This window comes from Meriones unguiculatus, chromosome 1 (genome assembly GCF_030254825.1).
Source record: "Meriones unguiculatus strain TT.TT164.6M chromosome 1, Bangor_MerUng_6.1, whole genome shotgun sequence".
Classification (NCBI taxonomy): domain Eukaryota; kingdom Metazoa; phylum Chordata; class Mammalia; order Rodentia; family Muridae; genus Meriones; species Meriones unguiculatus.
The window spans coordinates 24,949,907-24,974,891 of record NC_083349.1 but is presented as its reverse complement, the minus strand read 5'-3'; the positions used below and the strand labels follow the sequence as shown (position 1 = coordinate 24,974,891).

The 24,985-nt window shown below is 49.8% G+C and overlaps 1 protein-coding gene across 1 annotated transcript; it reads left to right on the top strand.

Moving 5' to 3' along the window:
* Nucleotides 1–11,414: 11,414 nt before the first annotated feature.
* On the top strand, nt 11,415–20,183 carry Cdc42ep2 (CDC42 effector protein 2). The gene is made up of 2 exons (XM_021638447.2): nt 11,415–11,527; nt 18,708–20,183. The coding sequence occupies exon 2, from the start codon at nt 19,036–19,038 to the stop codon at nt 19,678–19,680; it is 645 nt and encodes a 214-aa protein (XP_021494122.1). The 5' UTR covers nt 11,415–11,527; nt 18,708–19,035; the 3' UTR covers nt 19,681–20,183.
* Nucleotides 20,184–24,985: the final 4,802 nt, after the last annotated feature.

Genomic DNA, 24,985 nt, shown 5'->3' with positions numbered 1-24,985 from the left:
AGGATATATAACAAGCTTCCACTTTTGGAGGTTTGAAAGAATATTTATTTGACATGTATGTGCCTGATATGTGTGTGCATCATGTGCAGGCATGCAGGAACAATTTTTTTTTTAACTTTTAAAACTAAACAACTGAGGCAGGTGTGGGAGTGCATGCCTTGAAGCCTAGCACTCAGAGGCAGAGGCAGGTGGTTCACAGAGTGAGTCCAGGACAGACAGGGCTGTTAAAAAAAAACAAAAACAAAAACCCAGGCGTGATGGTGCAAACCTGTAATCCCAGCACTCAGGAAGGCAGAGGCAGGTGGATCACTGTGAGTTTGAAGTCAGCCTGGTCTCCAAAACAAGTCCAGGACAGCCAAGGCTGCACAGAGAAACCCTGTCTCAAAAAACCCTAGAGAGGTGGCTCAGAGGTTAAGAGCACTGTCTGCTCTTCCAAAGGTCCTGAGTTCAATTCTCAGCAACCACATGGTGGCTCACAACCATCTTTACCGGGATCTGATGTCCTCTTCTGGTGTGCAGGTGGACATGAAGATAAAGCACTCATATACATAAAATAAATAAATATATTAAAAAACAAACAACTAAACCACTGGACTGGCCAGGCATGGTGGTGATATGATACCATATATCTGTAATCCTAGAGGATGATCAAGAATCCAAGGCCACTGGATGGTGGTGGTGGCACACACCTTTGGTCCCAGCACTCAGGAGGCAGAGGCAGGAAGATCTCTGAGTTTGAAGCCAACCTGATCTACAGAGCAAGTTCCCGGACAGCCAGGGCTATACAGAGAAACTCTGTCTCAAAAAACAAAAAAAGCTCAGGGCCAGCCTCAGCTACACAGGGAGTTCAAATTGGAAAGGATCTTCTAAGGTCCTGTTTGCTTTAGCGTGTAAGGCTGTAAGGGCAGTTTGAGGCCCCAGAACAATGTAAGCCAGGGGGCTGGAATCTGAATCATGAATCTGTCTCTTCTCATCTGTCATACACTGATGGACTCAGCCACCCCATTAGGATGGCTTGAGTCCTGGGAACCCCAGCCCTGTGCTTGGGATACCCAGAGCATACCCGGAGCTGAGAGAGTGGGACCTGGGCCTAGAAAGGGTGATGTGATGTTATTATCCTAAATCCAGCTTTGAGATAAAGATGTCCAAGAAGACAGACAGACACCAAAGAAGACAGACATCCAACACAGGCTTAATCAACTCTGTTCAGGCAACTGGCCACTGCTCACATACTCTCAATCACCCTGCTCTCTGTGGGAATGCCCTGGAAATGCCTAGGGTCCTAGAGTAGACTGTCCTCTGAGCAGACTGAGCCAAAGCCAGCTCCACATTCCCAGCCCCACCCTCCTGCTCCAGCCCCCAGGCTCCTCCCAGCCCAGAGCCTGCCTGACAGCTGAGAGCCTGCAGCTGCCCTGGCTCAGAGGCCCCTCAAAGGTCTCAAGGACAGCTGCTGCCCATGACCCCACTGACCCTGGTTCCTGGACATTACTCTCTGACATCCCAGCCAGCCCTGTCTCCACTGTCCACTCCACACTCCTGATCATGCCCAGGCCCTCCAGGGCTGTCCCAGAACACCCAGGAGCACAGACATGAGGGGGAGAGTCAGCAGCATGAGAAGCCGGTCTCCAGCCCCCGTGCTGTTCAGAGGGAGATTTCCCACCAGGCAGGAACAGTATTGGGAAGGGAAGGAGGGCTCCCCTCTGGCCCACTTGTCACCCAGAGTCTATTCTGACAGCTCTCTTAGACAGGCCAGAGGTCACCTCTCACAGGACAAGCAGAGATGGACAACAAAGTCATCCCTAACTCCAAGGAGGTTTCTCTTGAAGCCTACCGTTCCCATGAGTGCCCGAGGCCCCGTAGAACATTTCTGGTGACAGAGTTGCCCCTAGGGATATGTGTCACAGGGCTTGGAAGCACCCCCTTATCCTGTTCAAAGCTGCCCTTGAACTCTTGGTCCTCCTGAGTGCTGGGATTACATGGGTGTGTCATCACGCCCAGTTTATTCAGTCGCTAAGGATCACACACAGAGCCTCACTCATGCCGAGGAAACATTCTGACCATTGAGCTACATCACCAGCCTTATTTTCTCTTTTTACATTTATTTATTTGGGTGGGGCCTGTTTGTGCCACAGCATGCATGTAGAGGTCAGAGGGCAACTTGTGAGAGCTGGTTCTCTCCTTCTACCATGTTGGTTCTGGGGACAGAGTCCAGGTCATCAAGCTAGATAAGTGCTTTTACCCGCTGAGCCATCTCACCAGCTTTTTAAAAAAAGATTTATTTTATTTTATTTTAATAATAATAATAATTATTGTAGACCAGGCTGGCCTTGAACTCACAGAGATCCGCCTGCCTCTGCCTCCCTGAGTGCTGGGATTAAAGGTGTGTGCCACCAAGCCCAGCTCTATCTTTATTATGTTTAATTCACTTGGGGGGAGAGGGCTATGTGCATATGAGTTTAGGTACCCTAGGAGGCCAGAGGGGTCAGAACCCACTGGTGCTAGAGTTCCAGACCGTTATGAAGCACCTGACTGTGGAGGCTGGGAATTGTCAGAAGATGCTCTCAGCCACTGAGCCATCTTTCCAGCCATAATCCTGCCTTTAACAACAGAAATTATCACAACTTTCTTGCCACTTAGTTCCGGAAGTGCTCCACAGCCTGTCACTTATGCTAGTCACGCTTGATCCCCAAGGACAAGGACATTCTTGCTCACTGTTGTCTCTCCGTTCAGACAGAGCGCATGGAAACGCACCACCTCTGCAGCATGGGACCACAGTCTCGCACTGCCATGCCTGGCTGGAATTAAACTTCAACATGAGTCTCCTCAGGGGACCGTGCATATCCAAACCACAGCAAGCAGTCTGCAAAATCTATTGCCGACAGCAAACAGCAGAGGCGCCACAAAAGATGGCTTTCTCATTCCCTTCAGAGTCCTTTGTCCCCAACAGTGGGTCCTGCCTACCCTGTGACTTCCATCCGTGACTGCAAGATTTGGGGGATCAGCTTGTCTAAATATTTAGCATTTGTGTAAAAAAGATGAGAGGGGCCTGGGTTACTGGCAATTCTGGGAGTGTTTGTATAAGCTGATAATGCCGTCTTCTCTGGGAGACATGGGTGTCTGGAGGTCAGGGTGACTGGGAAACTGACCCGTGAAACTTGTGAGTTGAGCCACATGAAAAGATACCTCTTTGGAAAAGTAATTTAAAAAAAGAAATCTGAGTCTGGATTTGGCATGGGAATGCAACTTGTAAACCCAGCATTTGGGAGACAGAGGCAGGGGAGTTAATACAAGTCCAAAGCCAGTCTACATGAGGAGTATCTTACTTAGGGTTTCTGTCGCAGTGGTGATGGGACACCATGACCACAAAGCAAGTTGGAGAGGGCAAGGTTTATTTATCTTACCATTATGCATCTGGAGAAAGTAAGGACAAAAACTGAAACAGGGCGGGAACCTGGAGGCAGGAGCTGATGCAGAGGCTGTGGAGGGGTGCTGCTGACTGGCTTGCTCAGTCTGTTTTCTTATAGAACCCAGGACCACCAGCCCAGGGATGGCTCCATAATGGGCTGAGCCCTCCCCTTTCAATCAGGAATTAAACAAATGCCTGATAACTGGATCATTTTTGTTTGTTTTTTTTGAGACAGGGTTTCTCTGCATAGTCCTAGCTTTTCTGGAACTTGCTCTGTAGACCAGGCTGGCCTTGAACACAGAGATCCGCCTGCCTCTGCCTCCTGAGTGCTGGGATTAAAGGCCTGGGCCACCATTGTCTGGCTCAATAGCCAGGTCTTATAGAGGCATTTTTTTCCAATTGAGGTTTCTTTCTTTCAGATACCTCTAGCTTGTGTCAAGTTGACACTAGCCAACACAGTGAGTTTGAGCCCAGCCAGAGCTACACAGTGAGACCTTGTCTCTAAAAAACAAAAAGAATGTCTGGCATTGGTGGCCCAGCACTTGGGAGGCAGAGGCAGGAGGATCTCTGTGAGTTCGAGACCAACCTGGTCCACAAAGTGAGTTCCAGGACATCCAAGGCTACACAGAAAAAAAAAAGAAGAAGAAAAAAAGATAATGATAATTCTGATCCTAGCATACCTCTGTAGGACATCTATTGTCATTCCCAGTGCATCCAGCAACTGTCATACTATCTCTGGCCTTTAGTTATTCAATAATGAGCCTTTACTTCAGTGTCAAGTGACAGCAACCACACCAACGCCCCAATCAAAAACTGAAATTTGTTAGCTAACATAATGGAAAATGCTTTGGGTATGTCTGGGACCAGGAACATAAGCAATGCTATAGATTAATTTTCATGGCTTTGTATTCTTTATTTGGAGGGGAGTGGGGGGGGTAGGTTTTGAGTCGTCCAGGCTGACCTTGAACTCACTAGGTTGAACTCCTGATTCTCCTATCTGCACTTCCTGGGTACTGGGATTATAAGTGTGCCCCAACCCAGGAAGTTCCCCTGCTTTTCCTATGCTGCTCTCACTCTCAGGCAGGTTCTTCCTTTACAGAGGCAGAGCCTGCCACCAGCATCCCTGGCCTTGGCCTTTGGAACCCTCACAGTCTCAGGAAGTTCCCAAGCGGTGTTTACTGTTGCACCATTTCCGCCCCTGGACTGTCACTGTGGCTCAATGTGGCCAAGCACAAGCCTCAAACTCACTTTTAGAGTTTGGGGTGTGGGGTCAGTCACCCTGGAGACTGGAAAGCGGGGAAGCCACCTCTGTAGCTAGAGTGCCAGGTCCCATGCACGAAGAAAGAGCCCATCTCTTAACCCTTTCTCTGTCCTGGTTTGCTTACACTTCCAGGCCACGGTCTATCACTGAGGGAAAGTCCAGGAAGGAACTCAAGAAACCACAGAGGACTATCAGTTGGCTTTGCTATGTAGCCCGGCCCCACCTGCTGAGGGGTTGCTACCACCCAACCAATAGCCACAACAGACCGTGGAAGACATGGTATGCGCATAGGCCAATCTCATCTGAGAAATTCCTGAATTGACATTTCCTCTTCCCAGGTGATTCTGGTTTCTGTCAAGTTGAGTAACTAATACACGTTCTTACTCTGTCCCTCGTCCTTCGCCTTGCTCTCTCTATCATACCTCTCAGTTCATGGTCACACCCTGTTTGTGCCAAGTCCTCTTGGTTTTAGTGTGTCCAGGCTTCCTCCTGTTCCCTGTGAAATGTCACCCTCTAACACCTGCTCCCGCATCCCTTTCCTAGCCCTCCAGCTTTGTCTCTCCACCCCTAGCTCAAGGCAGCAAATCAATCTCTGTGGTTCTTTGTATTGTGTGTGTGTGTGTCTATGTGTCTGTGTGTGTTTTCATAGTGCACATGTGGAGGTCAGAGGACAACTTTTGAAAGCTGGTTCTTTCCCTCCACTGTCCACCATGTGTGTCCCAGGTGTTGAACTCAGGTTTCGAGGCTTGGTGACAAGCACCCTTACTCACTGAACCTTAGTGCAGGCCCCTCTTTTGTTCTTTTGATTCCCAGCCACTGACTAAGTCTCCCTGGGGGTGATTCAGACCTCGATGCTGTCCTGGGAACTGCATGATGTCACATCCATTCTGGTTTACAATCGATATTTATGTCACCTGCGGTTATCTGTCCCAGAGGTTGGGCCCAACTTGACCACTGTGTCTTCTCTAGTCCAGTGGGTCCTGAGGTAAATATCACAGGTAAAAATGGCTTTTTAGGCCAGGCATGATGGCTCTTGCTTTTTCTCAGCACTCTAGAGGCAGAGGCAGGCAGATCTCTCTGTGTGAGTTCAAGGCCAACTTGGTCTACATAATGAGTTGCAGGACAGCCAGGGGCTATGTAGAGAGACCCTGTCTCAAAATACAAAGAACAAAAAAGGTTTTTTAGAATGCATGTTGGCACACACCTACAATAGCACCATTCAGGGACAGAGGTCAGAACATTGAGAGTTTGAGAGCAGCCTGAGAAGGGGAAGGCTTTCCCTCATAATGACAAGCTACCTAAAAAGTCCTAGGCATGGGAAGTCCCGAAGGCAACCTCTGCTGATCCTGTCATTTATTTTCTAGTCCATTGAAAGCCATGGGGCCAAGACACTCCCAAAGGCTTCTGGGAGGAAGTGCCTGGGCTTGTCTGTCCTAGGACAGGACTGTCACCACTCAGAAAAACCCCATGTCACTGGGCAAGAGGCCAAAACTCAAACCTAAAGGAAAGTCCCCAGGAAGGCCCTACCACCCAATTCCCAAAGAGTGCTCGAGGGCAGAGGCCACCGTCTGGGGGTGACTCCATGGGTGACTGTTCATCTGGAACCCCGGAATTGGCTGGTCAAATTCTCTGAAAGGGGGCGAAAAGGGAGGAGGAGAGGGCAGGGTTTGGCAGGAGTCCCGGGGAGGAAGGAAACACAAAACAATCAAGGAAAAAAAAATCTAGGCCAGGCCTGGGGTGGGTTCAGGCAACAGGCACAGCAGGCCATGCTGGGCTGGGACACTAGAGGCTTCCCAGGGGTGGGCACAGCTTTTTCACCACCCCAGACACTCTGTGATCCCGGAGGGGAGCTCACACACCTCCTGAGACCGCCATCATTCCTGCCCCATGCCTTCCCTGGATGCCCCCAAGAAAATTGTTCCTGTCATCTCCCGTCATCCCACCTACCTCCCTGTACTCCCAAGAGGTGGACAGCTGGCTCCCGTACAAGGGAGGGAGCTCCCTCTTGGTCTCTCAATTCTGGCCAGCTTTGGGGGAGGGGACTCTGACTGTTTCCTCCAGGGCCCACGGAGGTCAGGGCCCACGAAGAGAGAGCAGTTTCCAGGAAGAAGTGGCAGGGATGGGAAGGAAGGACTGAGTCAGTCTCTGTGTGGTTATCTCCGTTGGGCTGGACCTAGTGGGCCAATCCTAGGCCAGGGAGGCTGTGGGCTGAGAAGGAAGACAAATTCCTGCTTCTAGTGTATCCACTGTAGCCAGCACTGTCCTCTCTATGCCCCCTGGGTCCTGCCCCTCGGCCACAGCAGTGCCCAAGAACCTACCCAATGGACACATTCCATATCCTAACTGGTATGTCCAACCTGAACACAGGGTCCAGGCTGGCACCCTTACCTGAGTGTCTCCGTGACAGAAATGCAGGCTACCCACGCTGTCCCCAAAGAATCGGGCTCTCCCAGCCTCCACCCCTACACGCACCTAGGTCTTCACACATTGCCCGAGTAGCTGTGTAAAATCTCCAGTTTAGTAACTGAAAAATCGTGTTTATTTATTTTTAACTTTCTTTTGTCTTGAGGCAGGGTATCACTTTGCAGACCAGACAGGCTGGCTTGGAACTCAAGATGTGGCACAGATTGGTTTAGAAATTATGCCAATCCTCCTGTCTCAGCCTTTTGAGTGCTGAGATTATAGGCACCTACCACAGTGCCCAACTAAAAATTCCATTCTATAAATGATTAATTGTGAGACTGTAAATGGCAACGCCAGGTGTGTACGCACGATCCCACCCACCGGCAGTCTCCCAGAGACCCTGTGTCTCTAGCGTGTTCACAAAATGGAGGGAAAGCTACGTGTCCTCCGCAAGCATTTGCCCAGGGCAGGACCCAGGGTCAGGCCATCCTGGGTCAATGGCCAGGTCATTGTCTCCGCTCAGGATAACAGCGAGAGCCAAGCAGCATGAACTGCTCTGGACAGAAGCTGTTCCCAGCCAGGGAGGCAGAAAGCAATCCGCTCAGCAGCGCCCAGCTGCTCTCTACGTGCCCTCTGCAGCCCCGCCCCCACCACCCAGAGCCCTGGGCTGCTTGCTGCCAGCGCAGCCTGGCTGGGAGGAGAGCTTAAGATTTCCCCAACTTCCACACATGTAGCTTCCTGTCTTGTTGCCGGCTCTGGTCCTGGAGGCTGGAATGTCTGGGAACATCTGGATGCCACCTGGCATCTGGTTGAAGGTCCTCATACAGTTTCATCCCGCGGCAGAAGGCACAATGGAGAGCGGGTGAACGGGGAGAGAGGGAGAGAGAGAACATGAGCTTGTACCCTCCAACCCTTCCATAGTTGGAACTAAACCGTTTGTGGGCTCAGAGCCCTCTGACCTAAACAGCCTCCAGCAGGCCCCACCTCCCGGTACTGTTGCAGTGGGGAGTGAATTTCCAACATACGCCTTTCAGGGGAAATAGTCACGAATAGCCCTCACCTATGCTGCAGTGTGTGGCCCAGGTCCCTTTCCTGGACTGTCCTCAGTTTTTCTCTAAGCCATCCAGAGCAGCCCTGACTCACCCCAGGGAGCTGTGCAAGGAGTACACACACCTTCAGTCCTGGCACTCCGGAGGCAGAGGCAGGCCACTCTCTGAGAGTTTGAGGCCAGCCTGGTCTACATAGAGAATTCCAGGCTAGCCAGGGCTACATAGCACTTTGTCTAAATAAATAAATAAATAAATAAATAAATAAATAAATAAATAGAACACACACACAAACACACACAAACAGCAGAAAAAAATTAAATTCTAAACTTCCTTTTTCTTCCCCCCCTTGATCCTGGAACAGATTAATACAAGTTTTGTGGTTTTAAACAACAGGAACTGGGCTGGACAGATGGCTTGGTGCTTGAACTTCAGGCTGCTCATTCCAAAGAGCACGAGTGTGGTCCCAGAACCCAGTGTCAAGCAGTTCTCAACCACCTGTAAGAAGGCCTGCTAGGTGCACACCACCCCGCTTACAGGCAGACATGAGCACGTGATTTAAAACAACAACGAAACCATAGAAATGCACTAACGTGTTGAGTAGGTCAGAAGTCCAGTAAGGCTAAAGTGAAGGCGTTAGCACAGCTGTTCATCCTGGAAGCTCCAGGGCAGAACCTGTTTGTCGTCATCTTCTCCAAATCAGGAGGATTCAGAGTTCCTGGGCTTGGGGTCCCTTCTTTCATCTCTAAGAATAACACCGCAGTATCTTTCTGGCTTGCCCCTTTCCTTCCTTTCATTTTGCAAATCTTATTTATTTATTTATTTATTTATTTATTTATTTATTTATTGGTGTGTGTAAAGGTCAGAAGAAAACGAGTGGAGATGGCTTCTCTCCTTCCACCATGTGAGTTCTGGGGCTCCAGCCTGGGGCCATCGGGCTTGAGGATAACATACTTTAGTTCACAGAGTGCTAATGGAGCATCCGGGAAGCCCTGGGTTCCGTCCTCGGCACTATTCAGAACAGCACGCGAGGGTGCAAGTCTGCAGTTCCAGCACTCAGAAGGCAGAGGCAGGAGGATCAGAAGCCGAACCATTTCACTAACACCCCCCCCCTTTTTTTCTCTTTTTGACACAAGGTCTCACTGTGTAGCCCTGCACAATCTGGAATTTACTGTAGACCAGACTGACCTCAGACTTGAAGTCATTGCCTCTGCCTCCCCAGCTCTCTAACGCTGAATTTCAGGCATGTGCTGCCAGGCCTGGCTTGTGATCCTTCTTTCATTCTTTTGTCTTTTTATTTTTAACGGCCATTGTAATTAAATTTGGTTCGTTCAGGACAATCTTTATTTCTTCTTTCTTTAAAAAAAATTACATTGAATCCACTTTTTTAAATTATTTTATTTTATTTACATTGGTGTTCTGCCTCCATGTATTGTCTGTGTGAGGATGTGAGATCCCCTGGAAATGAAATTACAGACAGTTGTGAATTGCCATGTGGGTGCTAGGATTTGAACCCACGTCCTTTGGAAGAGCACCCAGTTCTCTTAACCACTGAGCCATCTCTCCAGCTCCTTGAGTGCACTTATAAAGAATCATGTAGGGACTGGAGAGATGGCTCAGTGGTTAAAAGCACTGGCTGCTTTTACAGAGGACCCAGGTTCAGTTCCCAGCACCCACATGGCAGCTTACAACTGTCTATAACTCCAATCCCAGGGGATCTAACACCCTCCTTCCAATGCACAAAAAAATAAAATTAAATAAATTACATTAAAAAAGAATCATGTACATGCACCTAAAAATATGTACATGCATTTAAAAAAAATACATTGAAAGCAGAGGCAGATTAATCTCTGTGAGTTCAAGGCCAGCATGGTCAACACAGAGAACTAAAGGACAGCCAAGGTTATGTAGGAAGACCTGTCTCAAAAAATAAATGACACTGACTTTTATGGAGGTGGAGTTCCTGATCCTCCTGCCTCCACCTTCTGAGTGCTGGGATTGCAGACTTGCACCCTGACATGCGGTCTGCTCAGTGCTGGGAAAGAGTGCAGGGCCTCACGCATGCTCTGTAAGCACCCTGTGAACCAAAGTACATGCCTAGCCCAGGACATCTGTCTTTTAAAATCAACTGAGCATCAGGGCTTTTGGACCCAGCTCTCTGGGAGGTTGAGGAAGGAGGAGTGCTTGGGCCCAGGAGTTCAAGCAATCATAACTCCCTTGGTAATTGAAATTCCCTCTTCCCACCTAACAAAATGGTCATAGACTCGGGAAGTTAAATCTTGATCTAGGGGTGCGTGTGTGCGTGATCGGTGTGTGTGAGTACACACCCATGTGTGACTGGGGATTAAACAGGGGGACTAACATACAGGGAGACTCACTGAACTCCTCACAGCTGTATTCGCTAGCCCAGACTAAAGAGGTGCGTGAGTCATAATCCCTACCGTTCTCCCCTCCTTCCTGGCTTGCCTGACACACTCCCCGACCCAGCACCCTTTCCTCCTATACACACACCCCTTTTCGACATTTGCTGTCTGGAAGCCAAGCATCCTGATTCCCTTCCTCCCGGAACTGTCCACCCCTGCCTTCCCTCACTCCTCTTAGCACTAATCCACCTGGAAGGGTATCAGTCTGTAGCTGGAACCTCGAAATTCTTGAGTTTCCCTAAGCACAAGCAGACACTCAACGAATTTACTCCATTTAGCCACAAAACGGAGCAATGAGAGCTTTCCCTCGGTCTGTCTTAGCAACCTTAGGACCTGCCCTTCAAAAACTGTGATCCTGCATGAAAGAAGGACACGCTGCGCTAGCCTAAACCACCCACCTCAGAATCCACCTAGCAAACACAGGCGTGCCCACTCTCTCTCTGTCTTTTCTCCGCGGCCTCCGCCCCCGAATCTTTCTCTCTCCCTCTTTCCATCACTCTTTCTCTCTCTCCTAGGTTAGGGCAAACTCTTCAAAGCGCTCCTAAGTTTGTAAAACGCCTGCAGCCTGTAAAGCCCGACCCATTCCCGCAGAGTCACAGAATACACTTAGGCGGGCGCCTCCCGGGTCCCATTCCTTCCTACAAGGAAACCCATCCAAGGACGTTCAGAGATTTCTCAAGAATCCTCTCTTCCGGCCTCTGCTGGCCCAGTGCTTCTAGCCTAAAGTTTTGATTCCAACACGCACAGCTGGCGTGGGGAGGCTGAGGCTCTGGGAACCCAGGGCTGAGCCTCTGCTGAAAGGAGAGCCCGGGCGGTGCCGCGGTGGGCGGGCCCATATGGGCGGGGGTTGGAGAGGAGCGGCCTGGGATTGGCTCCGAGCCCCGGAGGGCGTGGCTTAGGGCCCAGAGTCCGCGCTGTAAGTTCCCAAGCCCTCCCCAGTGCTCTAGCCTAGCCGTGCAGCGCTGCAGCTTTGCCCGCGAGCCTCAAGGTGAGTTCGGGTTGGGTTTTTGCAGGCCTCTCGTGTCTCTCTGGAGAATCCCAACGAGGGTGGTGCTCGGTTCTGGCCCAGATCAGGTCCCTTCCTTACCTGGGGCCTGGGTGCCCGCTCCTCTACCCGTGACCTGCGGCAGCGCGCAAAGGCGCTGAGCTGTCACCCTCGCAGCTCCTGGCTGCACGCAGTGTTCTGTGCCGGAGCCCCGGGACTAGGGAGCATCCTCCCTCTCGGCTCGTGTCCCTGCCGTATTTTTAGAGGATGGTGAGGTGTCCTCCTATCTTTAGCTGCAGTGCTACTGAAACGGATCCGGGCTGAGCTGGGCAGCGCTTGGCTGGAGACCTGAAGGGGTCGGAGCGGGAACGCGAGCCAGCGCTGAGCAGCCGGACTCCCGGGAGGGCGGGGGCCTGCACGTCCGAAACCTGGATTTGCGCCAAGCAGACACTGGGACCTCGCCCAGGCCGGGAAGCTCGGGCAAGGCCCTTCCCAGAGATCGGAGACCCCGACATGGTCCCCGATCGTTGCCATTCTACTCTCACCACGGTCCGACCCTCACCATGGCGCGACCCAGAGAAAAAAAGGCCGTTTGGGCGATCCACCTCGGGTACTGGGGCGCGCAGCTCCTCGATGGGCGTCTGCTTGGAGCGGTTGTGCTTGGTGGGACCCTAGAACCACGGGTGATAGCAGGGGCGCGCGCGCCACCTAGCGACTATGGATCCTGGCGCTTCTCTGCACTGGGACCCAGAGAGACCGCTAGCTGGACCTGTCAGGGCTGACAGGAAAAGACCCACGCCTGGCCGGGAGGGTTCAGTTTTTGTGCTTGTTGCAACCACTACCTAGGAGGGCCGAACTGCTTGAGGGAGGCCCTGCAGATATTTGATGAATGTCCTTTGATGCGACTGTGGACTCATCTATAATGCCGTGAGGCCTCCTGTTTCCAGTATAGCAATGGGTCAGCTTATTTTAAAGACGCGGAAGGTTAAATCCAATCTTAGAGAGGAAAGGTGCGTTCGTTGCCCAGGGTCACAGAGTCCCAAGTGGAACCAGATTCCGAATTATTCCTCTTGGGCTGGCAAGATGTCTCAGCGGAAGTCGCTTCCTGAGCAAGCTTGGAGATGAGTTCCATTCCCGAAACACTTAAAGATGGAAGGAAAGAACCAACTCCACAAAGTGGTTTTCTGACCTCCACACACATGGTGTACTACACACACACACACACACACAGAGAGAGAGAGAGAGAGAGAGAGAGAGAGAGAGAGAGAGAGAGAGATCATGCATACACTTATACAATAACAATAAATAAAACCTTTTCATTTTTTTCATTTTTTTTTTAGAGGCAGTGTTTTAGTTTTTAAAAGCAGGCAGATCTCAAAAATTGACTGGCCTGGTCTACAGAGTAAGTTCCAGAACAGCCAGGGCTACTCAGAAAAAATGCTGTCTCAAAAAACCAAACACTTTTAGTAAACCTTTAGAGAAGAGGCAAAAGATTACACCTAGAGCTGGGCATGGTGGCACACTTTTTTTTCCTTTTTTTGGTTTTTTTTTTTGTGACCTGAACATTTGACAGGTTCTAGTATGTAGCTGGCTGTCCTAGAGCTCACTATGCAAACCAAGCTGGCCTCAAACTCACAGAGATCTGCCTGCCTCTGTCCTCCAAGTGTTGGGATTAAAGGCATTTATCACCATGTCTGGCTGGGTGGCCTACTCTTAATCCCAGCACTTGGGAAGTGGAAGAAGGCAGATCTCTGTGAGTTTGAGGCCAGCCTGGTCTCCATAGTGAGATCCTCTGTCAAAAAAAAAAAAAAAAGAAAAAGAAAGAAAGAAAAGAAAAGAAAAAAAAGCTCATTGGTTTTGAAGTGTGTATGGAGAGAGCAAAATTTCCATGAACATCTAAATCTACCAGAGGGGATCTGCCTCCAGGAAGTCATTTTCTCTGAGGGAGGCCCGGGGCTGCTGTCCAGGCAATGGGTAGAGCTGGGATGGCTCCCGTCAGCTCCTCCCATTGCTGGAGGAAGCTCCTCCTGGCAGCCTTACCCTAATCAGCGCTCCTTCTTATAGCTCTGCACTTGCAAGCTGGGGAAGTGGTAGCCAAGGGATATGACTATATAGAGGAAGTCCGGAGACTTGACAGTTTCTCTCCTGTTCCCATCCATATCACCACTGGTGTGGTCCACTGCCTTGGAGCCACGTGGACCAGTCTTGGTACCAGTGCCTTCCCTTGCTAGTTGGAAGACCTTGACAAAGTTCCTTAATATCTCTGTAGTTCCACTACATCAGCTATCCAGGAGAGTGCCGGCCCCCACCACCACAAGCCTGAGGGAGTTAACGTGGAAGGGACTCCATGGCAGGCTGGAGTCCCTGGTCCTGTGGTGGCCACATCTATTTAGAGTTGCTGGTTGTTATTCCCAGCTCTTCCCTGGGTGGTTGATGCTGGCCCCACCCTTCCTTTTAGCCTCTGTTCTCCTCACATCTGGATTTGGGTGGGAACATCTGGCTCAGAGTGAGACAGCAGTCAGGGAGGCCCAGTTTGCTGTGGAAACACCCAAGCTGTCTTGGAGCTCCAGTGTGATGGAGTGAGGGTAGGGGAAGGCCTAGTCCAGGCTCCGGGCTAATCTCACCAGTCAGTCCAACTCTCCCTCAGTGCAAAAGAAGGAAAAGCCACCCAGTGCTTCACACTGGCAAATTGGACAGATTAGATATGGTCAGCAGGCTTTGCCTTTGGTGTGGTGGTCAAGGGTAAACTAGTGATAAGAGGCTAAGGCTTAGGGTGTGTCTTCTCCACACACTTAGGGTGTGTTAGCTCTGCTAACTAGACTTAGCTGGAATCTACCACCGGAGAGTCATTCCTTTGTTTCCTGTTGGCTGCAGGTGCTCTGGAGGCTCGAGATGTCCAGCCTCCATGGCTCAGCATGACTGGCCTGGGGCGTCCGGTCTTGGGGGTGGGGTTTCCTGAGCAAGGGCCTGTGCTGTCATGGGAGCAGTTAGGACCGTGCCCTGCGTGCATCCTGCTGCCTCCTTCCTGCCCTTCCTGATCACCCTTAGCTTAGGCAGAGAAAATGGTGGGTACCTCTCATGCTCAGGTGCAGGCTGGCGTAGAGGAGGCTTAGTGGAGGAGGATGGGCTCTTTCGGCTTCAGTCCTGGACCTAGCCCTAGCTGCTGTGTGAGCTTGGGCAAGTTTCTTTGCCTTTTGTGCTGGATTCTGCATATGGACTCAGAGGAGCTTGCAGGGCCCTCCCTACACCAACCTCCCACCAAGGAACCAGAGGCGACACCTACTCTGCTTCCTTCTTTGTTAAATCAGCATGACACGCATTCACAGTGTATTTTTTTTCACCTTAAAAATAGCTTTTTTTTTTTTTCTGACTACATAAAAAATACTTGCATATTAAGAAACTGATGGCTGAGCCAGGCTCAGTAGCACCTGTATTCAGAGAGGCAGAGGCAGGCAGCTCTCTGTGAGTTCGAGTCCAGCCTGTTCTACAAAGTGATTCCAGGATAGCCAAGGCTACACAGAGAAACCCTATCTCAAAAACAAAACAAACAAAAAAAAAGAAAAAAAAGAAAAGAAAGAAACTGGTGATTGGGTTATAGTTGTTTTTTGTTTTTTGGATTTTTATTTGTTTTGTTTTGTGTTTTTAGACAGCTCCTCAAAAAAGAAAATTTGCATTCATATAAAATTCTGAATAAGTGTACATATACCAAGAACAGAGTACAGAGATGGTTAGTGTGGCCCCTGAGCAAAAATGACATTCAACTTTGTGAAGCACCCCACACTCTTCTTCTTCTCCTCCTTCTTTTTTGATTTCTTGAGCCTGGTGGTGGTGGTGCAAGCCTTTAGCCCCAGGAGAGGCAGGCTGATCTCTGAGTTTGAGGCCTGGTCTATAGAGTGAGTTCCAAGACAGCCAGAGAAACCCTTTCTCTCTCTCACACACACACACACACACTAAAACAAAAGGATTTCTCATTTTATTTTATGTGTATGAGTGTTTTTGGCTCTATGTATGTTTGTGTTCGTTTATGCTTGATACCTATAGAGTCCAGAAGAGGGTGTCAGATCACATGGAACTAGAGTTACAGATGCCTTATGAATAGTGTTGAGAGGAAATCCAAGTCCTCTCTTCAATGGCCCTACTGAATAATAATAATTATTATTATTTTAGGAATCTGGGTGTGGTGGCACTCACCTTTAATCTCAACACCCAGGAGGCAAGATACAAATTTTTGAGCTCCAGGCCAATCCAGCTACACAGTGAGTCTCAGTCCCTCGAAAAAAAGGTCTAAACAAGAAAGGAAAAGCCCGCCTGGAATTATACCATTACCAGCATTTTGGCGAACGCCCCTTCACAGACATGCGTCTTATACTTGTGTACTTTATTATAGCAATGGGGCAATGTGTTAACAGACCACTTCCTGGGAACACTTTTCCTTCCAAAGCAGGACCACACACCTTCTCTCTTTCCACCCATTTGATGACCTTCCTGATCCTTTCTTCTGTTAAGAGAGGACCTTATGGGGAGGGCTGGAGAGGTGGCTCAGGGGTTAAGAGCACTGGTTGCTCTTTCAGAGAACATGGGTTCAATTTTCAGCACCCACATGGAAGCTCTCACAACTTTGTGTAACTCCGGTCCCAGGATGTCTGACACACTCAATGTACAGACACACATGTAGGCAGAACACTCATAAAATAAAAATAAAGGTTAAAAAAATTAAAAGCTGAGTTGTGTTGGTGGGGTACACCTTTATTCCCATCACTCAGGAGGCAGAGGCAGGCAGCTCTCTGAGTCTAAAGAGTAAATTCCAGGAGAGCCAGGGCTACACAGAGAAACCCTGTCTCAAAAACAAACAAACAGTGCTGGAGAGATGGCTCAGAGATCAAAGAGCACTGGCTGTTCTTCCAAAGGTCCTGAGTTTAATTCCATAATGAGTCTGGTGCCCTCTTCTGGCATGCAGGCAGAATACTGTATGTATGTATGCATGTATGTATGTATGTATGTATAAATAAATAAGTAAATAAATAAATAAACAACCAAACCAAGCAAGCAAACAAACAAAACAAAAACCATTAAAAAGAAAGGTAGGAAGCTGGGCATGGTGGCACACACCTTTAACCCCAGCACTCAAGGAGGCAGAGACAGGTGAATCCTTGTGAGTTGGAAGCTAGCCTTGTCTACAAAGCAAGTCCAGGACAGCCAAGGCTACCCTGTCTTGAAACAACAACAAGAAGAACAAAATAGGATTCCACACAGGCTGGCGTATAGAGACGGAGGATGGCAGGTGCGCTGGCAGTCCATGCTTTTAATAAAGGGCACCCTCTCGGGGCCGGAGAGGTCGCTCGGTGGTGAGGACACTTGTTGCTTTTGCAGAGGCTGGGTTCCCAACACTCACACGGTGGCTCACAACCACCTGTAACTCCAGTTTCAGGGCATGCAATGCCCACTTCTGATCTGTGGGCACCAGCTATGCACGTGGCTCGCTTACATACTTGCAGGCAAAACACTGATCCACATAAATCTTAAAAAAAAAAAGAAAATTAGTGCCATCCTTTTGATCATGTTTTCACATTTTGCTTGCCTCTCTCCATAGTGACTTGTGGGAACCCAGAATGTGTCCGGTGCTTCTCACTCCCTTGTTTCATTTTGCTTCTCCAGCTGGCATGGCCTCTGCCAGGAGCTCCGTGGCAGCCACCCGAGAGTTTTAAGGTTCAAATGGGGGTCGTAGGAGTCTTGTGATAGCATGTGTTATTTGCGAAGCTCTCAGAAGAATACCAACCACCCAAAAAGCTCTTGTATGCCCAGCTCCATCTCAGTGCAGGGGCTGGGAGGAAGGTCAGACGGATACCATCAGACCCAGCCTGGCTGATAAGGACCTGACCTGAGGGAGGAGATAAAGGAAACCTCCAAGTGGGAAGAGATGGTTCCAGTGTGAGGCAATGACCATTTAGCATTGTTGACTAGACGCCTTTGTTCCCAGCTCTGTGCCAAGCCTGGGCCACAGAGGCAGTTTCCAAAGCCTCCATCCTTAGTTGAATAGGGAATTGAGAGCAATGGTGAGACTCACACACAGCGTGGTCCTTCCTTGTGGCAGCGCATTCTGATGGAGGTCAGGTATGAGAGTGAATGCCCGGGCAGAAGCAATAAGAGCCAGGGATCAGGAACAGGGGTTTGTGGTTTGTGGGGGTCTAAAGATCCACCATTCAGATTCTGGGCCTCCGTTTTCTCTCAAAAGACACTTGGGAAGGGGTGTGGTGCTTTGCGGTTTGTTTGTTTGGTTTTTGTTTTTTCAAGACAGGGTTTCTCTGGGCGGTCCTGGACTCGCTCTGTAGACCAGGCAGACCTCGAACTCACTGCCTGCCTTTGCCTCCCAAGGGAACGGGAAGGCTTAGCAGTATTCTTTAAGACACCTTGGGCCTGGGAAGATGTATACTTCCTATTGGATGTTCCCTAAAGACAGTGCTGATACAGGGAAAACAAAAAACGAAAAAGTAAACTAAGAGGGATGTCTTTTTTTTTTTTTCCATTCTTCAAGATAGAGTCTCCCTACATGTACCAGGCAGGCTGGCCTCAAAGTCAGAGATCTACCTGCCTCTGCCTCTCTCCTGCTAGGATTAAAGGTGCCATCCACCAAGCCCCACACGAGAGTTGACTTTTTTCAAAGTTATTTTTATTGTCGTTGTGTGTTTGTGGGTGAGGGCACATGCCACAGCCTGCACACAGAGGTCAGAGAACAGCTCTCGGGCTTTCACAGCAAGTGCTCTCACCCGCCAAGCCACCTCACCCACCCTTTCCCCTTCATGTCCTTGTCCCCATCTTTTGAGACAAGGCCCTGTGTATCTGAGGCTGGCTTCACAGTCAGAAGTTGGCGTGTAGCCAAGGATGGCCTTGTTCTCCTGATCTCCTTGCCTCTACCTTTCAAGTGCTGACAATACCAGCTGCACTACCATGAATGCGTTCTCGTAGTGCCGGGGACTAAACCTGGGGTCCTGCACACAGGAACTGAGCTACACCCCCAACTCTTTTTGTTGGCAGGGTCTCATGTAGCCTAGGCTGGCCTTGAACTCCTGATCCTTCCGTCTGTGCCTCTTGAGTGTCAGGATTATTGGCATGCACCTCACTTCAACCTAACAGTTGCCTTGTCTGTGGTCTTCCTGTCCCTCATTTATATGTTCCTTTGTTTCAGCTTCTCAACACTGGACTAAGGAGAGAATCTCGGAACAAGAGCAAAACACATCACATCGCTACTGACGAGACCTCACCATTCTACCTCCAGTTCTCCAAAAAGACTTTCATCCATTTGGGGAGGAAGTGGGGTGTATTCACGCACCCTGTCTTTGCTGGTCTTTAACCTAACTTTTTCTAATTCTTTGGGCCGACTCAGATCCCATTTTGCCCTCTAATCTTTGGTTTTTGACAAGCGTGGCCATCAGCCCCCCCACTCCCACCCCCGGAGCCAGTGTGTTGGGCTGAGGGTGTTGGGAGGGTACTGAGGCCTGTGTGCTGAAGTCACCATGTCCACCAAGGTCCCCATCTATCTGAAACGTGGCAGCCGCAAAGGCAAGAAGGAGAAGCTCCGGGACCTGCTGTCCTCAGACATGATCAGCCCGCCGCTTGGGGACTTCCGTCACACTATTCACATCGGTAGTGGCGGCGGTGACGACATGTTTGGGGACATCTCCTTTCTGCAGGGCAAGCTCCATCTCCTTCCGGGCACAGCGGCGGAGGAGGCCGAGGAGGACGGCAGCTTTGACCTTCCCTTCCAGTTCACTCGCACTGCCACGGTGTGCGGGCGAGAGCTCCCCGATGGCCTGTCACCTCTGCTCAAAAACGCTATCTCCCTTCCTGTCATCGGCGGCCCCCAGGCCCTCACCTTGCCCACAGCCCAGGCTCCACCTAAGCCCCCTCGCTTGCACCTGGAGTCACCACAGCCTTCTCCAAAGTCCTCCCCGCCGGAGGCAGGAAATGTGGACGTCTGGAGGATTCCAGAGGCTGGCTCGCCCCACAATGGGATGAGTACTGACCCAGAGGCCGAGGAGCCCTTCCTGTCCCATGCGAGCTCCCTGCTGTCCCTGCACGTGGACCTGGGGCCTTCTATCCTGGATGATGTCCTCCAGATTATGGATCAGGACCTAGGCCGTGTACAGATCCCCACATAGAACCCTTGGCTAACCCGGCAGGTCATCCAGGCTGTGGTGATGCCTAGAGACATCTGTGGATGTGGCCCTGAGTCAGGATCCCAGGTCCCACCTGTGGGTGCTGGCCGGTGGCTGGCATTTTGAGCCTTTGTCTTCTTCCCGCCTCCCAATGGAGAGAGTGTATCTTTGCTTTCATCTCACAGTACCCACGGGGGACCCATGCAGACGCTGCCCCAGAGACTCCTGAGCCTCTTGGGTCATTTGGACCCTCACTGCCAATTGTCCCTTTTCCCTCAAGTGCCTCCGGGGGAAGGCTCTGCCGAAATGGACCCCACCCCCTTCCCAACACCCTCCACCTCAGCATCGTTGGATCCCCTTCCCATGTGTTCTTGCGTCTTGGTCTGGGAGCATGGCATCCATAACCAGACATGTTCTGCCTTGTGACCCATCCCGTCCCCTCCTCACATGACCGGGGTATTCTGGTTGCAATAAAACATGCTGCTGCTGGTAGCTGAGTATCCGTACCCTCGTCCTGGGGTTTCCTTCCGAAGGTGGGCCAGTGGACAGTGCCTACGGGAGGATTCCATAGAGGCTGGGCCTTCCCTTCAACAGGCTGTTCTTAATTCTGCACCCACAGTGAGAAGGAAGTAGAATAGCCGGCTTTGGTTACTTTGTTGAGGTGACAAAATACCTGACAAGAACAGCTTCCGGGGAGAAGATTCATCTTGATTCCTAGTTCCTGGCTACAATACAGTCCTTTACGCTGAGTCCTGACAGCAGGACCTTGAGGCAGCTGGCCAGCTTGTGTCTACAGTCAGGAAGCCACAAGCAATGAATGTAGGTGCCCCACCCACTTTCTCTTTTATTCATTCTGGGACCCCCATCCACATCCACGGTTTTTCAACACAGGGTTTCTCTGTGTAGCCCTGTCTATCCTGGAACTCACATTGTAGACCAGGCTGACCTCAAACTTAAGAGATCCACCTGCTTTTGTCTGCTGAGTGCTGGGATTAAAGGTGTGTGCAACCACCGCCCGGCTTTCGGGGGCCCCGTCTTTCCACCATTTACTAGATGTAGAAGTTCCTTCACAGCCGCCCCCAGAGTGTTTCCATGGTGATTCTGATCTCATCAAGTTGACCACCAAGATTAACTACCACCCAAACCAAGTGTCAGTGGCATACATTGGACAGTGATTTGGGTGTTTGGCTAGGAGGGGCTGGAGAGATGGCTTACTGCGTAAGAATGAGGGCTCTTCTTACAGAGGGACTGGGTGCAGTTATGTGGCGCTATGGCTTGAACCCAGGACTTCTTGCATGCTAGGCTAGCATTCTACCAACTGAGCTATATCTCTGCCCTTCAACTAATGCTATAACATAATTTTTATATTGCAAAGGATTGAGATGAGCTGGTAAGGGAATGGCCACAGGAATGAAGAAAAATTCTGTACTTAGGAGTGGATATCATATTAATAAGACTGTTTTCTGACAAAAAGAGAGATGCAATATACAATTGGCCCTATGTATCTACCTCTCTATGGGTTCTACATTCACAAATTCAGCCAACTGTGGGTCAATATTCTTTTTAAAAATTGCAGGGACTAGAGAGAGCGCTCAGTGGTTAAGAGAATTGGCTGCTCTTCCAGAAGACCGGAGTTCAATTCCCACAACCTTCTGTAACTTCAGTTCCAGGGGATCTGATGTCCTGTCCTGTCCAATCCCCCCTCCCCAACACCAAGCACATATGTGGTGCACAGACATATCTGCAAACAAAACATCCATACACATGAAAGTTAAAAAATTAAAAAAGAAAGAAAGAAAAAAAAAAAAAACCAAACACTGCACCTGAGGACTAGACAGACGTCTCAGTGGTTAAGAGGTTTTGCTGTGGGGCTGGAGAAATGGCTCAGCGTTTAAAAGCACTGCCTGCTTTTCCAGAGGTCCCAGCAACCACATGGTGGTTCACAACCATCTATACTGGGAGCTGACGCCCTCTTCTGGCCTGCAGGTGCACATGCAGATAGAGCCCTCATGTAAAATAAAATCTTTAAAAGCCAGGTGAGGTGGTGCACTCCTGTAATCCCAGCACTCAGGGAGGCAGAGGCAAGCAGATCTCTGTGAGTTTGAGGCCAGCCTGGTCTACAAAACAAATTCAGGACAGCCAAGGCTACACAGAGAAACCCTTTCTCGAAAAAGAAAACAAAGAGTTGTTGCTGCTTTCCAGAGGGCACATATGGAATACATTCACATACACAAAGTAAATCTTTAAAACAACAACAACAAAACACTAAGTGCCTGGTAGTGGGAGTTGGGGTCATAGACAGTTGTGAACTGCCATGTGGGTGCTGGGAATTGAACCCGGGTCCTTTGGAAGAGCAGACAGTGCTCTTAACCACTGAGCCTTCTCTCCAGCCCCGAGACAAGGTTTCTCTGTGTAGCCGTGGCTGCCCTGGAAGTCACTCTGTAGATGAGGCTGGCCTCAAAGTCACAGAGATCTGCCTGCTTCTTCCTTCAGAGTCCTGGAATTAAAGGCATTCACTACCACCATTCTGCACACACCTTTAATCCCAGCACTTGAGAGAAAGAGGCAGACAGATCTCTGAGTCCAGCCTTGTCTCCTTATGTTCTAGGATAGCCAAGTCTACACAGAGAAATCCTGCCTCAAATAAAGAAAACCAGAACAAAACCAATAAAATGAAGGTAAGGCATGGTGATACATGCCTTTAATCCTAGCACTTGGGAGGCAGAGGCTGGTAGATCTCTGTGAGTTTGAAGACAACCTAGTCTACAAAGTGAGTTCCAGGACAGCCAGGGCTGTCCCTGTCTCAAAAACAAACAACAGAAAGCCCAATACAAATAAAAAAATTAAAACGACAGTATAGTGTAGGGATGCTTGACATCATTTGCTGTCCAATAAGTGCCTCTTTATACTTTGGGGCTTTCTTTTGATGATGGTATTTGAGGGACATGGTACTAACGAAGGGAGGCCATTGCTTCTATTCCTAGCTACCTCAGTATAAGGAGGTGCCTGAGCTCCGTGAGTCCAAAACCTCAGGTTACCACTCTAACAAGGGAGCCTCACAGGTGGCTGGTGTCTGACGCACGGGCCTGGAAAGTCAAGACAATGATGTCCTTTTTCTGTGGCTCCTCTAGCCTCTGCCCAGGTCTAGAGTGAGGCTGGATGAGAAAGGCTATAAGGTTGGTACCTTTCTTGCACCCCCTCCCAAACAGAAGAGAGGCCTACCTCAGCACTGAGGCTGCAGGAGAGAAAATGAAATGGCCCTTTGCTCCCTGTACTGTGTACCTCGAGGGCTCTGCCAGGGTCTGTGGCTGACACTCCATGGGGTCGGTAGCCAGGTGTAAGCTTTGGGGTCCCAGTGAGCCAGGGGCCCCCATAGTAGATCAAAAGAGAGTGTTGGGTCCTGGAGCTGGAGTGACAGGCAGTTCTGAGCCTCTGTGCAGGCTCTGGAAAGCTCCGTTGTTGCTGATGTCCTTCAGGTTTTCTGTGTAGCCCTGGTGGCCTGGAATGTGTGGCAATCCTAAACACTGGGATTACAGTACTGTGCCACCATGCCCAGCTTCTGAGGAAATGTATGTGTGTGCATGTGTGCATGTATGTGTGCATGTGCAAGCCAGAGTTCAACACTAGGGGTCACTCTCCGTGCGTGCGTGCGTGTGTGTGTGTGTGTGTGTATTTTCTGAGTTTTCCTTCCAGGCTGCTGGCATCAAACCTGAAAGTCTTAATGCTGGTGGAGGGGACACAATAAGAACTATCTCATGATTCTCACGTGTCTAAAAGGATTCTTTAAAAAGTCATTATTTTTAAAAACATTTATTTCATTTTATGTGCATTAGTGTGAAGGTGTCAGATCCCTTGGAATTTGCATTACAGACAGTTGTGAGCTGCCATGTGGGTCCTGGGAATTGAACCCTAGTCCTTTGGAAGAGCAGACAGTGCTCTCGACAACTGAGCCATCTCTCCAGCCCCTGTCCAAAACAATTTTAAGTATAGCCATGATAAAATGTGTACTGATTCTAAAATATCAAAAGAATCAGGCTGGGGATACATGCTTCTTGGATTTGGAGATATAAGGAGTGGCCGAGAGACCAACAAGGAGAAAGCTCTGAGGACTTAGATAAAGGCTGAATGGAAGGGGAAGGAGTAGCGGGTGTAGGAGGACAAGGAGGCAACAGTCAGTGGTCCATATGGGTTGGCAGGTTCAGGGTGGGTCTCTAAATCTACTGAAACAGAGGTTACGGTGACTTTGGTAGGAGCTATTTCCAAAGGTCTGGTGGGAACAGAATCACTCAGTAAGCAGAAGGGAGGCTTGGAAACAAGGCAGTACAGAATACAAATGGCGAATCTGCTTTGAAAGAGTGAAAAGAAATGGGGTCACAATGGGATGCAGATGGGCTTAAGGGAGTCCTTTTGATTTATTTTTAAAGGAGAAACACGTTTGTTCAGGATTTGTATAACTCGACACTGAAGAAGTAATAAACTGTATCAAACTAGGAGGGAGAGTTACACGAGGGAGTATTTTCAGTGTCGGGAATGTGCTTAGAAACAAGCAAAGGGCTGGGGGCATGGGTCAGCGGTTAAGGGCACTCGTCTCTAAACCTGACAACCTGACTACCACCCACAAAGTGGAAGGAAAGAACAGACTCCTTCAAGTTGCTCTCTGACCCCTACACGTACGGCATGGTTACATGCACACACATACCCCACGGTATTAGACGCACACACACCCAGAGACACACACACCAAAGGAGCGATTTTTTTTTTTTTATCAGTATCACGCGGAGCTGGAGAGTTGGCTCAATGGTTAAAAGTACTGACTGCTCTTCCAGAGGACCGGGGTTCAATTCCCAGCACCCATATGGCAGCTCACTACTGTAACTCTGGGATCTGACACCCTCACGTAGACATAAAAGCAGACAAAACACCAATGCACATACAAATAAATAAAACGTTAACAACAACAAAAAGGGTAGCACGTAAGAGACAAGAGATAGGTACCAGTGACTAGGTGCCAAGGATTAGGTGTACTGCCAGAAAGGTATGGCCATTGTCCGGACGCAAGAGTCAGACCAAAACCGCCTATTCTAGGCGTTTACTCTCCATTCTCTGAGATGGGTTGACGTTTGGGACTGGGTACCCCTCTGACCTTTCTCTACCCTCAGTCAACCCTGTGGCTAATGGTCAGCTAGGCAGGACACTGATGCCCCTTCTAACCCACCTCCGTGGCCTTTTTTCGCTTTACATTTCTCATTTTCCAACCTAGCCCGACCTCCTTTCCGAGGCTCCGCTAAGCGGAGGACGCGGGTCCCCC

What these genes read in the sequence shown, in the direction of transcription:
- Cdc42ep2 (XM_021638447.2), top strand. Translation starts at nt 19,036, where the DNA reads ATGTCCACCAAGGTCCCCATCTATCTGAAACGTGGCAGCCGCAAAGGC.